The sequence below is a fragment of the Erinaceus europaeus genome, chromosome 3 (assembly GCF_950295315.1).
Source record: "Erinaceus europaeus chromosome 3, mEriEur2.1, whole genome shotgun sequence".
NCBI lineage: Eukaryota > Metazoa > Chordata > Mammalia > Eulipotyphla > Erinaceidae > Erinaceus > Erinaceus europaeus.
In genome coordinates this window covers 15,862,672-15,877,078 of record NC_080164.1, presented here as the reverse complement: position 1 = coordinate 15,877,078, position 14,407 = coordinate 15,862,672, and the positions used below count along the sequence as shown (strand labels likewise).

Genomic DNA, 14,407 nt, shown 5'->3' with positions numbered 1-14,407 from the left:
AGTAAGGATAGGGAGTCGGGCAGTAACGCAGTAGGTTACGCACAGGTGGAACGAAGTGCAGGGACCGAAGTAAGGATCCCAGTTCAAGCCCCCGGCTCCCCACCTGCAGGGGAGTTGCTTCACCGGTAGTGAAGCAGGTCTGCAGGTGTCTATCTTTCTCCCTCTCTGTCTTCCCCTCCTCTCTCCATTTCTCTCTGTCCTATCTAACAACGATGACATCAATTACAACAACAACAGTAAATAACAAGGACAACAAAAGGGAAAATAAATAAATATATGTAAAAAAAGAAAAGTAAGGATAAAAGGGCTGGGTGAGTGTACACATTGTAGTGCATAAGGACCCGGGTTCAAGCTCCTAGTCCCCACCTGCTGGGGGAAAACTTCAGGACTGGTGAAGCAGGGCTGCAGGCATCTCTCTCCCTCTCTATCACTCTTTCCACCCTCAATTTCTCTCTGTCTCTATCTAAAATAAATAAATAAATTATATATTTACTTTTTCTTTTTTTTTTTTTTTAGCCAGAGTACTGCTCATTTCTGGTTTATGGTGGTGCAGGGGATTGAACCTAGAACTTTGGAGCTTCAGACGTGAAAGTCTCTTTGTATAACTTTTATGCTATCTACCCCTGCACAAAAAAGGATTAAGAAGAATAACAACTTCCTAATAGACAAATCAAAACATACTTTAAAAAGTAGCATTGGATTTAAATGGATTCATAAAAGTGTGATTTAAAATAATTATTTGAAGATTACTTTTATGATAAATAATAGGATACATTTCATTTTTGTCAGACACATTTTGTCTGTAAAAAAAAACAAACCGGGGGTCGGGCGGTGGTGCAATGGGTTAAGCGCATGTGGCGCAAAGCGCAGGGACCCGCGTAAGGATCCCGGTTCGAGCCCCCGGCTCCCCACCTGCAGGGGAGTCCCTTCACAGGCGGTGAAGCAGGTCTGCAGGTGTCTATCTTTCTCTCCCCCTCTCTGTCTTCCCCTCCTCTCTCCATTTCTCTCTGTCCTATCCAACAACGAACAACATCAACAATGGCAATAATAATAACAACAACAAGACTACAACAACAAGGGCAACAAAAGGGGGACAAAATGGCCTCCAGGAGCGGTGGATTCATGGTGCAGGCACCGAGCCCAGCAATAACCCTGGAGGAAAAAAAAAAAAAAAACCATACTTTACAGCATTTTCTCCTTAAGTAATTTTGAATGATCACTTTAATTTTGTTTTAGTTTGTTACAGCTATTTGGATTTTTATAATTAAGAAGCACTTCCCATGTTTGAGCCACCATTCAGATGTGGTGACTTTCTGGTTTAGTTTGTAACGCTGTTTACTCATTCCTCCCAAATTCCGCAGAGATCTCAGAAACAGTGACTTGGATAGCTGAGGTGGAAAGCACATTGCGAAGCTTTATCCTGATTGAATAGGCATCTCTCCGCCCCCCCCCCTTCTCTCTCTCTCTCTCTCTCTCTCTCCCCCCACACACCCTTTTACCAGAGCACTACTCAGCTCTGGCTTTTGGTGATGTGGGGGCTTGAACTTGGGACTTCAAAACCTCAAGCATGAGAGTCTTTTTGCATAACCATTGTGCTGTCTAATCCCCACAAGTAGTCATTTCTCAAACCTCTTTGAACACACAGCCTTGTAGAGGGCCTTTGGACTTTGGACGGCAGCATTGTGCTCTTGTCTCTCTGTGTATTTATCTCAGCACCTTTTCCTCCCCCTGGGAAAAAAAATCCTTTTTGTTTTGTTTTTATATTTTTATTTATTATTGGACAGAGACAGAGAAATTGAGAGGGGAGGAGGAGATACAGAAGGAGAGAGACAGAGAGGCAAAATCCTTCAGTTAACTCTACCCTGTTTAGTTTTTTCTATCCGTTTCCTCCCTGAAATAAACTTTGATGAGGAAATTCCCAGATTGTTTAATATTCTGTTGTTTACTTCAAGAAAAATGATAGTATGGAGCACACAGTTACTTGGGAGAGAGTGAGTCGAAATTCCTGGTACCATTTGAAAAGTTGTTTTGTAAGGAGGAGGAAATAAAAAGAAAGTTGGGAGTATTGTTGAGAATGTCCTGTTTGCATTATTCAGTCTCTTCCTAGGCTGTTTTTAGGTTTTCTGTCACACATGGGACACAGTTATATGACTCTCTCAGATGGCAGTGCAAACTGACTGTATGCTTGTCTGAAAGAGCAGTAAAGACAGAGCCAAAAACTGTAGCTGAGGCTGGGAGTTGGCATAATGCAGGGAGGACTGCAGTGACTGTTTGGATACGGAGGTTCTAACCTCGTGCTGCTTCTAAGTGTCTCTGAGATGTGGTCTGATTACTCCACTGTGCTGAGCTTCAGGCATCTCTCTCCCTCTCTATCACTCTTTCCACCCTCAATTTCTCTCTGTCTCTATCTAAAATAAATAAATAAATAATATATTTACTTTTTCTTTTTTTTTTTTTTTAGCCAGAGTATTGCTCATTTCTGGTTTATGGTGGTGCAGGGGATTGAACCTAGAACTTTGGAGCTTCAGATGTGAAAGTCTCTTTGTATAACTTTTATGCTATCTACCCCTGTCCCAAAAAGGATTAAGAAGAATAACAACTTCCTAATAGACAAATCAAAACATGCTTTAAAAAGTAGCATTAGGATTTAAATGGATTCACGTCTGTAAGTGAGAAAGTAGACAAATGGCGTCTGAGAGTGTTTGCTCCTTCTTCTGTCATGTGTTCATCAATAACAGTGCGTGCCTGCTGTGTCCGGGCATAGTTGTGAGCTGCAAGACCGACAGCTGCTTCCTGTACTTCCTCCTTGTGACTGGTTCCTAATCAGATGTGAGAGATCCAACCCCCTGACTGGAGAACAGAAACAGAAATTTGATGGGCAGCTGCGTGCTCGTCTTCACTCTGGGTCTGATTTGGGTAGAAGCCTTGCTTGTCATTTACATGCTTTGCCGCCTTGTTATCTCATCAGCTTTGGACAGAGATGCAGATTTTGTTTACAGAGTTGTTTTAAGACCCCTATAAAACAGTATATGTGGGAATGGGCTTGAATATAGCATCGGTAGTATGATGGTGTCGAGCAGTGTCTGCTGTGGTGCAAGGTGTTTGATTTTGTTCTAAATTTTCACATTTTTCATTAAAACCTGGGAGAATCTAACAATCACTGAAGCTTGAAGTTCAGAGAATCTAACAATCACTGAAGCTTGAAGTTTCATATCTTTTAAGAAATATCTTTTGATATTTATTTTATTTTTCTTTAAATATCTTTTGAAATATCTTTGTTTTTCTTCTCTTTGCAGAAAAAGATAATGCTAAATACATTTTTAGACACCATGATGGCTGACCCTCCTCCGCAGTGCCTTGTCTGGCTACCTCTCATGCACAGGCTTGCCCACGTGGAGAATGGTAAGCAGAGCCTTAGCCATTCCCTTATCTGGGCTCTAGGGAGTATAGAAACTGAGGGCATTTGTAATGCCCTCAGCAGTGATCCTTGGAAATAACTGACATTTGCTAGTCCTTCATCATTGGAATTTGTGGTTCCAGTTATCAAAAGGGGACTATTTCTCAAGTAAATAAATAAGTAAAATGTGGGGATTATTACTTGGTCTACTTCCAAGACAGTAAACTGTAGTTAAAACCTATGTTTTTACCATGAGATCTCAGATAGTTGTTTCTACTTGAATCCACCTAATTCAGCTGTGACTTCCTTTTTTCCCTTTAGTTTATAAGAATCAGAGATCTTAGGCTTGGAGGTAGAACATAAGCACTATCACACGTGCTACTCTGGTGTTGACCCTCGGCACCATAGGGACATACTGTGGATAACCACCATGGTGCTCCCTAGGTAGTAGAATGGTACTTTGGTATTTCTCCCTCCTTCTTCCCCTTGTTCTTCTCCCTTCCCATCTTCTGCCCCTCCCCTCCCACCACTCCCTCTTCCCTCCTCTTTTCTCCTCTCTCCATTTATTTCTCCTACTCCATTTATTTTATGAAAGAGTAGCCAGACTCTGGCACAAAGCTTGTCAGGGATTGACCTTGGAGTCTCATGCTAGTAAGCCCAGCACCTTGGCCACTGGGCCACCTCCTGAACTGCACAGGAGGTTTTTTTTTCTTTAATGATAGGAATTATTATATTATTTTAATTTTTAAAAAATATTTATTTATTTTCCCTTTTGTTGCCCTTGTTGATTTTATTGTTGTTATAGCTGTTGTTGTTGTTGTTGATGTCGTCGTTGTTAGGACAGAGAGAAATGGAGAGAGGAGGGGAAGACAGAGACGGGGAGAGAAAGACAGACACTTGCAGACCTGCTTCATTGCCTGTGAAGCGACCCCCCTGCAGGTGGGGAGCCGAGGGCTTGAACTGGGATCCTTACAGGGTCCTAGCGCTTTGTACCACCTCTGCTTAACCTGCTACGCTACTGCCTGACTCCCTACTTTAAATTTTTTATGTATTATCTTTTTCTTTAAATTATCTTTATTTATTTGTTGGATAGAGACAGCCAGAAATTGAGAGGGATGGGAGTGATAGGGAGAGAGACAGAGAGACCTGCAGCCCTGCTTCACCACTTGCAAAGCTTTCCCTCTGCAGGTGGGGACTGGGGGCTTGAACCTGGGTCCTTGTGCACTGTAACATGTGTGCTCAACCAGGTGCGCTACCACCCAGTCCCTGTTTTCTCTTTTTAATATTTATTTATTATTGGATAGAGACAGAGAGAAATTGAGAGGGGAGAGGGAGATAGGGAGAGAGAGAGAAAGACAGAGACAGAGACCTGCAGCCTTGCTTCACCACTTGTGGTGGTGACCAGGGGCTTGGACCCAGGTCTTTGCACACTGTGGTGTCTGTGTTTAAGCAGGTGTGCCACTGCCTGGCCCTGATAGGAATTATTTTATAAGGTAGATCAGAATGCGGTATTCTAACTTGATATGCCCACCCCAGATCTATTCCTTTTTTTAAATTTTTACTTTTATTTTAATTTTTCTTTATAAAAAGGAAACACTGACAAAAACCATAGGATAAGAGGGGTACAACTCCACACAGTTCCCAGCACTCCGTATCCCATCCCCTCCCTTGATCTGTTCCTTTTAAGTGGTAAGTGGCTGATGAACTCGAAGACAGTATAGATTCTTCAGTTCTAATTTTATTTCCCCCTTTGCTTTTTAATGTTAGATTTGCCTTTCCACTCTGTTGGCTTTGTGCTCTAAATGAAAATGACATTTCTCCCTCTCTCCCGCCCTCCCCTCCCCCTCCCCCTTTCCTCTCTACCCCCCCAGTCTTTCATCCTGTGGAGTGTTCCTATTGCCACTGTGAGAGTATGATGGGCTTCCGGTACCGATGCCAGCAGTGCCACAACTACCAGCTCTGCCAGAACTGCTTTTGGCGTGGCCATGCCGGTGGTCCTCACAGCAACCAACACCAGATGAAGGAGCACTCCTCTTGGGTAACTAACTGTCCTGTGTTGCAGTCGTGTCCCGGCTTCGTCTGTTTCCTTAGAGTAGCACTCGGGCCAGTTTTCCTCTAGATGCCTCCCCAGTAAGGATGTGGGGTAAGAAAAGGGCAGTACTCAGTGGAAGTGCATTTGTTTTGTGTGTCTAAGGTCTGGGGTGCAAGTTCCTGCACCTCCAAAATGATTTTAGAAATCAAGCTAAGAAAAAAAAAGCAGAATTAAAAAAAAGTTCAAAGATGGAGATCTCTACATTTGAATGGTTCCTTTATTCTGTGAAATGAAATGTTAAGAATACCCCCTTTCTAAAGGGAAAAGTGAGTTTTTTCTTAGTTTAAAATTGTACAAGGGGTATCCCCCAGATGCTCATTCTCTGAATGTTAAGCAGGATTGAAAGTCCTTTTTTGCCTTTTTAATTTTTATTTATAAAATGGAAATATTGACAAGACATAGTGAAAGTCCCTTTTTTCAAGCCAGTTTTCCTCATGTTTACAGTGTTTAAATGTTATAGAGAAAGCTGCATGAAATAATGGTGTTAAGATCTCACCTCTGAAGTTGAGGGAAATACTGTATTTCGCTGCTGTCCCACTGGTGTTCAAAAGCAGTTTTTAAAGTAAGAATATTTGATTTTCCTGGGTGTGTCTGTAAATCATTTCACATGCTTAGCATCTGTCATTTTTCTTTACTTCTCTCAACTTATTTCCAGAATTTTAAAAATGCCATATGTTGATTTCCAAAACAGTTGCTATAGCATTTTCTTTAGGACCTTTCTCTCTGCATTTTGGTTGGTGGCCCATCGATTTGCTAAAGAGTAGAAAAATATTCAGGGTCAGAAGATAATTCAGGATGACTATTCTTTTTTTTTTTTCTTTTATTTTCTTTTATTTATTTATTCCCTTTTGTTGCCCTTGTTGTTTTATTGTTGTAGTTATTATTGTTGTTGTCATTGTTGGATAGGACAGAGAGAAATGGAGAGAGGAGGGGAAGACAGAGAGGAGGAGAGAAAGATAGACACCTGCAGACCTGCTTCACCGCCTGTGAAGCGACTCCCCTGCAGGTGGGGAGCCGGGGTTCGAACCGGGATCCTTATGCTGGTCCTTGTGCTTTGCGCCACCTGCGCTTAACCTGCTGCGCTACAGCCTGACTCCCAGGATGACTATTCTTAAGCCCGGTAATCCTACTGGACTGCAAGTATTAGAAGATTTTAATTAACACTCCTATCTCTACCCATCTTAAAACTCAAATAAGAGAAAAGCAAATTACTCATATCACTGATTAGATAAAATTAGCAACTGTACGCTGCTTCCTTCCTCTCTCTCTGATGACATGTTGGAGAGGGTTTTTTTGTTGTTTTTTTTTTGGTGGGGGGCATTACATAGTTTTCAGTTAGAGTTCACCATAAAATTTGTTGAATCCTACTCTGGACCTAACTGCATTGTAAGTTATAGTATTTTTTAGTTGAGAACTGTTAATTTGAACTTTCTTCAGACAAAGGAAATAGAAGCTTCAAATAGGCTTCCCTTCCTTCAACTTCAGCTGTCTCACTGTAGTTATGCGTTTGTATTTTCCACAATATTTTGTTTGGAGCCTAACTCTTGGCACATTACAAAAAGCAGACAAGCCTAACAAGGATTGGCTGGCTGTTCCTGCAAAAAAAAGGAGAGGCAGTAAGTTCTGACTCTTGGGATAGTGAAAAGAAAAACATCCTTGAGAATAAGAGATAAAGAGTAGAGAAGACTTTAACTCTCCTGCTTAAAAATAAAAAAATACTGAAGGGCCCAGAAGACAGATAACCCCGTGGAGCACATAACTTAGAGTGCTTGCAGCCCTGGACTGGAGCCCCACAACACCATGGGAGCACCGTGGATGGTGGAGCAATGCTTTGGTATCTCTTTTTCTCTCTCTCTCTCTTGCCCTCAAAATATAAAATTGGACCAGGGAAGCCACTTAGTGATATGGGTGAGTTCCTGAGTTCATCCCCTTTACTTCTACCCTCCCCCCAAGTAGATTCCATCTCCTAGCAAAAATCAGTTTAAAGGTAAGACTTCTCTTTCTTGCATGCTCACAAGGGTCACATTGGTCCCACCCACCTCATTTCTGGTTTAGTGGACACAGTTTGACAGTTTCCCCCAGTTGATTCTGTTTTACAGCTCAAGTTGGAAACCACTGGCCTACTATTTCATAGAGCCTCCAGGTGGCTTTTGTTAGTTGAAAGCTAGAGGTGTGGCGGCAAAGAAATAAATCAGGCTTGAAAATTATTTCTGGAAAAGAACTGTGTGTGTGTGGTTACTGGCACATGGACTAGACTGGAAATAAATAGATCAAAGGCTTACTGAGTTTTTGAGAGGATGATATTGCGAGGGGAATTATGAGTCTGGGCTGCACAAGCTCTTGACTATTTGAACTGTGAAACTACTTTTTTTTTTTTTGCTTTTGTTGCCCTTATTTTATTGTTGTAGTTATTATTGCTGTTGTTATTGATGTCATCATTGTTGGATAGGACAGAGAGGGATGGAGGGAGGAGGGGAAGGCAGAGGGGGAGAGAAAGATTGACACCTGCAGACCTGCTTCACCACCTGTGAAGTGACTCCCCTGCAGGTGGGAGGCCGGGGCTCGAACAGGGATCCTTACGCCAGTCCTTGTGCTTTGCGCCATGTGTGCTTAACCCGCTGCCCAACTCCTGTGAAGCTACTTTTTAAAATCCAGAACTTGCTCTGGTAGGAGTTGGATCTTGGAGATTGCACAGCCCCTTGGGAAGGCATGCTAGAGCCGCCTGGCCAAGGAGGCTACTGGGTCGTGAGGTTCCTCCTGCTCCTGCTCCTGCCCATTGTGTTTTGGCTCCAGGAAGTGGGGCACAGATAGTTTTCCTTTTTAGTTCATAGATGGCATGATAAAGAGCTCCATGTGGTCGTGAGGAGGAAGACTGCACCATGCTCTGAGATGCTGATGTGTAGCTAGATGCTGGCTAAATGGGACTCCAAGTATTTCTTTTGAATATGTCCTTTGCATAAGACAAGAGAACAAACAAACAAACAGAACCCACCTGGGTGATTAGAAGTCGCCACTGACTGGTACCCATGTTTCCTTTTCGTCCTTAGCAGGTAGTTAGACTAGGGAGCTCATCCTCCATGTAGCCAGGTGGGGCCACGTGACTTGCTCTTATAACATAATTGGCTTGAAATCAGTCTTCTTTTGTCTGTGTTAAGTCTGTGTTGGGCAGGGAGCCTTTTCCATCATCTCTTTCTGTGCCTTGCACAACTCCAGTAGACACCGGTCAAGTAGAAAGGCCTCCAAAGAAAGGAGCAGAGGCAGAAGCTCTTAGATGAAAGGGGCTGGGAACTCGACTGGATGGAGCGGAGCCTTCTGCCAGTTTACAGTGTTCTCTCACCTGAGCAGGAAATCAGAAAGGGAAGCCAGGAGTGCTGGGGTCACAGAGGCCTTATGGAGAAAGAGAGGCTTGGGGGTAGTCTTGCTGTTTGCCAAGAGACTGGAGAAGGGCTGCTGAAATAGCTTGCTTAGATAGTAGGCCGCTTTGCCATATGTGACCCTGGTTCCAGCCTGGGCCCCACTACCTTAAAAAAAATGCCAGAGAGAGGAGGAGGAAGAGAGTGTAAGAGAGCATGCTTGGATTTGTGTTTTAGTGATTGTGTGGATGCCGTATAAGGAGCAGACAGGAGAAGGAAAAGCTAGAAGTCGAGAGACATGTAGGAGGAATGCTTACAACAGCTGAAGCGAGGTATGGGATAATGGCAGCAAAAGAAGTGGTAAAGCAGTTTAATTAGCAGAGACGCTGTCAATAGGCCCAGAGGGTCAGTCCTGGCTTACAAGAAGAAAGAAGCCAAAGAAACTTTCAGGTTTTGTCCTAAGCAGTGAAGATGCAGTTCTCGCAAGATGGAGAAGGCTGTGAGTGGAGCACACTCAGGTCTGAGCATCAGCACCAGGAGCGCAGCTCTGCAGGAGCTGGGTTTCCGCTGTTTGCTATGTGCTACATGGCATAGCTGGGTAGCCTGGACTCCAGGGACACCAAGGTGGAGGTGCCATTTGGGGGCGTCACTGACAAGTAGGTGATAACCCAAAGCCACAAGCAAGTGGCAGGGGAGGAGGAAGAAGACAAGTAAGAACTGAAGCCACCAACATAAAGAGGTGTGGGACACAAAGGAGAAGGAGAATTCGCAGCCAGGGAGGTGCAGTGAGAAATTAGGAGGGTTCTAGAAAACTAACAGAGAAAGCGCTTTGGGCATGAAGAGGTGGTCGCTGTGTGGATGCTGCTGACAGTCAAGTTTGACTGCCGAGAGCCCAGCCTTCCCCTAACGGAGGAGGGAGGGGTCAGCGTAACATGGTCTCTGGGGTGGTGGGGGACAAGACCCTGATTAAAACAGGCTCAAACAGGACAGAGAAATGTGGAGACGGTGAGTGTGTGATTTTCTTTCAGTGAGAATTTCTTTTTTTAATTATTATTATCATTTATTGGCTAGAGACAGCCAGAAATTGAGAGGAAGGGGGAGGTAGTGATGGAGAGAGGCAGAGAGACACCTGCTGCACAGCCTCACCACTTGTGAAGCTTTCCCCTTACAGATGGGAACCTGGGTCCTTGCGCATAGTAACACGCGCTCAACCAGGTGCGCCACCACCTGGCTCCTCAGTGAGAATTTCTAACACTTTTTTAAAAAATTATTATTTTTTTAAATGGTTTTATTTTTTTAATTGGGGAATTAATGTTTTACATTTAACAGTAAATACAATAGTTTGTACATGCATAACATTCCCCAGTTTCCCATATAACAATACAATCATAACAATACAATACATATAACAATACAATCCCCACTAGATCCTCTGAATCCTTCCTGGACTTGTATTCTTTGGTGCAATACGCCAATTCCAGTTCAGGTTCTACTTCTGTTTTCTTTTCTGATCTTGTTTTTCAGCTTCTGCCTGAGAGTGAGATCATCCTATATTCATCCTTCTGTTTCTGACTTATTTCACTCAACATGATTTTTTCAAGGTCCATCCAAGATCGGCTGAAAATGGTGAAGTCACCATTTTTAATAGCTGAGTAGTATTCCATTGTGTATATATACCACAACTTGCTCAGCCACTCATCTGTTGTTGGACACCTGGGTTGCTTCCAGGTTTTGGTTATTACAAATTGTACTGCCAAGAACATATGTGTACACAGATCTTTTTGGATCGATGTGTTGTGTTCCTTAGGATATATCCCCAGGAGAGGAATTGCAGGATCATAGCGTAGGTTCATGTCTAGCCTTCTGAGAGTTCTCCAGACTGTTCTCCACAGAGGTTGGACCAATTGACATTCCCACCAGCAGTGCAGGAGGGTTCCTTTGACCCTACACCCTCTCCAGCTCTAAAACTTTTTTTTTTTCCTCCAGGGTTATTTACTGGTGCTCGGTGCCTACACTATGAATTCACTGCTCCTGGAGGCCATTCCCCCCCCCTCGTTTTTGTTGCCCTTGTTGTTGTTGTTATTGTTGTCATTGATGTTGTTGTTGGATAGGACACAGAGAAATTGAGAGAGGAGGGAATACAGAGATGGGGAGAGAAAGATAGACACCTGCAGACCTGCTTTACCGCCTGTGAAGTGACCAACCTGCAGGTGGGGAGCCGGGGTCCTTACACTTTGTACCATGTGTGCTTATCCACTGCCCTATTGCCCGACCCCCTAACATTCTTTCTAGTGGTTCTTACTAGGACTCTAGGAACTCCAGCGAATCCCACTTCACTCTTCCCACTCCCAGTTGTGACTAGGAGTGAGACAGAAGGCATTCAGCTTGAGAAAGTGATTTTAATTTTGAGTAAACCAGGGACTTGCTAATCACCTCTGAAATGAATATGCCCCGATCCAGTGCTGGCGTTTCCAGCAGGGAGGAAGCCCAGAAGCTGGTGGCTCTGGCTGTAGGGAGGATGTGTGCTCCTCAGACTCTGTAGCTCCCAGAAAGCCAGGGGTGGGAGAAGCTAAGAGACACTCCTTCTCTAAGCCACATTCATGTGACTGGTGAAGAGTGAGTGTGGGGCCGAGAGTGGCCAGCTGGGGCCTACGGGTAGGTCCTTTCCATAGAAACCAGAGCGTGTAGTATAACTGAGAGTCAATTTTATAGTCCGATTCTCAAAAATACATCTGTTGTCTTGGTTCATGTTTGTGTCACCTTGCCACAGGGGGACTGCGGTAAACATGGTTTCTCAGTGGCTGTCACTGTATAATAGGCCCCCCCCCCCCCAAACAGTGACATAAAGCAGTAGTCATTCTGTTACACCCATGGGCTTGGTGCCAGGACAGCGGACAGAGCAGAGGGGTGCCTTGTCTCTGCCTCATGATGTCTGGGGCCTCTGCTAGGGAGAGCGGGCTTTGGAGGTGCTTCTGAAGGCTGGGCTCAGTTGGCTCTGTGGGCCACAACTGTGTTTGACCTCTGAGAGTGGCTGTGCTTTAAGAGAGTTTGTTTCTGGAGGGCGCATCCGAGAGGCAGCGTTCAAGAGAGCTGGGGAAGGCTGTGAGGCCTCTTCTAACGTGACTCACCAAGGTCAGCAACGCCTTTCTGGCCCGTTAGGATGGTCACAGTTGACTCGCCAAGGTTAGCAACGCCTTTCTGGCCCATCAGGATGGTCACGGTGAGTCATAGGCTCACTGATCGGGCGGAGGAGCGGCAGGGACTTCACCTCATGGCCTTGGGCATGGCATTTAGCACACAGGAGCTGGTGTGGCCAGAGAGCCATGTGACTTTGTGGGACGTAGAGCCAGCCACATAGGAGACAGACCTTCTCGTCTGTACAGGGAGCTCCTTGAGCCACACAGACTGCAGTGCTGTTCTACCAAACCCTACTTTCTGAAAAGAGCATGTTGGAAAAATGACTTTGCATAATACGTACTACGGACTTTATTGTAATATTTCATGGGTTCAGATTTGGAGACAGGTTTTAAGAAATATTTGGACATTGTTCTTTTTAAAATCAGTATTTGGTCTTCAATCCTATATTTTATTTTTTATTATATTTATTTATTGGATAGAGACAGCCAGAAATTGAGAGGGAATGAGGGAGATAGGGAGAAAGGCACCTGTAGCCCTGCTCCACCACTTGCAAAGCTTTTCTTCCCCCTGCAGGTCGGGAGCAGGGACTTGAACCTGGGTTCTTGTGCATTGTAATGTGTATGCTCAAGCAGGACACTACCTCCAGGCTCCCAACCTTTATTTTTGTTAGGCTAGGCATGTATCCTTTTCTTATCTGCCCACCCATCCCATCCGTCTGTCCGTCCATCCATCCATCATCCATCCATCCATCCATCCATCCATCCATCCATCCATCCATCCATCCATCCATCAATCTGCCCTCTCTCCCCTCCTCCGCCTTTCTGTTTTAGTAATTATGATGTAGTGTATATAGCACATTGCCACGTTCACATATTTTAGCTGTACACTTCAGTGGCATTACAAATGTTCACGTTGGTGTTCAGCCCTCACCACCATCTACTCTGATTCTTCTCTTCTTTCCAAACTGAAACTCTTAACCCTTTCTTGACATGCAAGTAGGGCTAGCCTCTTCTCATTTCTTGCTCTTATCCCCATCCTGTGGCTTACATGCAAATTTTGGCATACCTCATCATCACTTTGTCAAGAAAAATGTGACCAATACCCACTTGGTTTCTCCAAGACAGGAGTGAGTGAGTGAGTGAGTGTGTGTATGCTTACATTATAGACTTGTACATGGATACAGTTCTTAGAGCTCCTTTAACCAGTAGAGGAAGTTATATAATTCATCAGATGATGTGGGAATTACACCTTTCTTCCCAGCAGATGGCAGGCTTCACTTCTGGACAGTTATTTATTCTAGTCTTTAAAACCAGTTATGGATAAGGAAGAATTTGAGTTTAATAGTGTATTGGTATTATTGCTCCCCCTTTTAAATAAATGTAACAAGCAACTTATATATGTCTAGTATAGTTTGGGCATTAGAGATATTAAACCATGTACATTAAGGATCCAGAGTAGATAGTGTTGTTACAGATGTGGAATGATTGGGCTTGTTGATCCCCTTTGTCAGAGCAATGTTAAAATGCTTACATCTCTAGAAATCTAACACAATGTATTCAGTGAGAAAGCTATGCTTCTTGGCCACACTTCTGTCTAGTTCTAAGTAGGCATATGCCATGTGAGGCAGGACATCACACACAATAGATTTTTAGAAGCTGTAGGACAGTCACTCCACTTACTGCAAGTTACAGTAGTTCGAATCCTGAGGTATAAACTTTCGGCCACACTGTGATGATCACAGTGAGTCACTCAGGCTCACCCACCCTATAGGAAAGGAGCAGGGACTTCATCTCCAGGTCCTGGTGGTGGCAGTAGTGGTGAGGTCTCAGCACACAGTAGCCTGTGTGGTCGTGTCACAAAGAAAATGTACAAAACTTAGTTCTTTAGCCCACCATCCCATGCTCCTCAGAGAAACTGCTGAGTCTTTCCACTGCAGCTCTGGCCTCTGTCCTGATCGGTCCCTGTCCTAGGTGAAGCCTCCTGGCTTGCACTACACCACTACCCCTCAAGGTCTGTACCTCCTTCCCAGCCCAGCTTTCTCAGCTCTTGCAGCTCAGGCCCTTTTAGAACCACTTCTTGATTGGAAAACTGCCCCCACTCTCAACTACTTTAGTTCCCTTCCTTTTTCCCTTCCTTTCCCCTGTCCTTTGCCTTCCTTTCTTCTGTTCCTTTCTTTCTCTTTCTTCTTTTTTGGTGTAGCACTGGGAAATGAACTCAAGTCCTTGTGCATATGAGATACTGCTAGCAGCAGTTTTCTCAACCCAGAATTGAATCTGGGACCTCATGATTGTAAGTCCAGAATTCTGTCACTGGGGCTACCTCTCAGACTGCTCATTTTTCTTCCTTTCCTTTCCTTTCCTTTCCTTTCCTTTCCTTTCCTTTCCTTTCCTTTCCTTTCCTTTCCCTTCCCTCTTCCCTCTTCCCTCT

General features: G+C 44.2%; 1 protein-coding gene across 9 annotated transcripts in view; it reads left to right on the top strand.

Moving 5' to 3' along the window:
* Positions 1-14,407, top strand: part of DTNB (dystrobrevin beta) — a 281,464-nt gene that overhangs the window by 99,033 nt on the left and 168,024 nt on the right. For all 9 annotated transcript variants that reach the window (XR_009548872.1, XM_060186697.1, XM_060186693.1 and 6 more), the window contains 2 exons: positions 3,297-3,402; positions 5,269-5,435. Coding sequence is in view for 8 of the 9 variants with exons in the window: in XM_060186697.1 (XP_060042680.1) it covers positions 3,297-3,402; positions 5,269-5,435 (273 nt within the window). In the remaining variant the exon portion in view is untranslated. The remainder of the gene's footprint in view (positions 1-3,296; positions 3,403-5,268; positions 5,436-14,407) is intronic.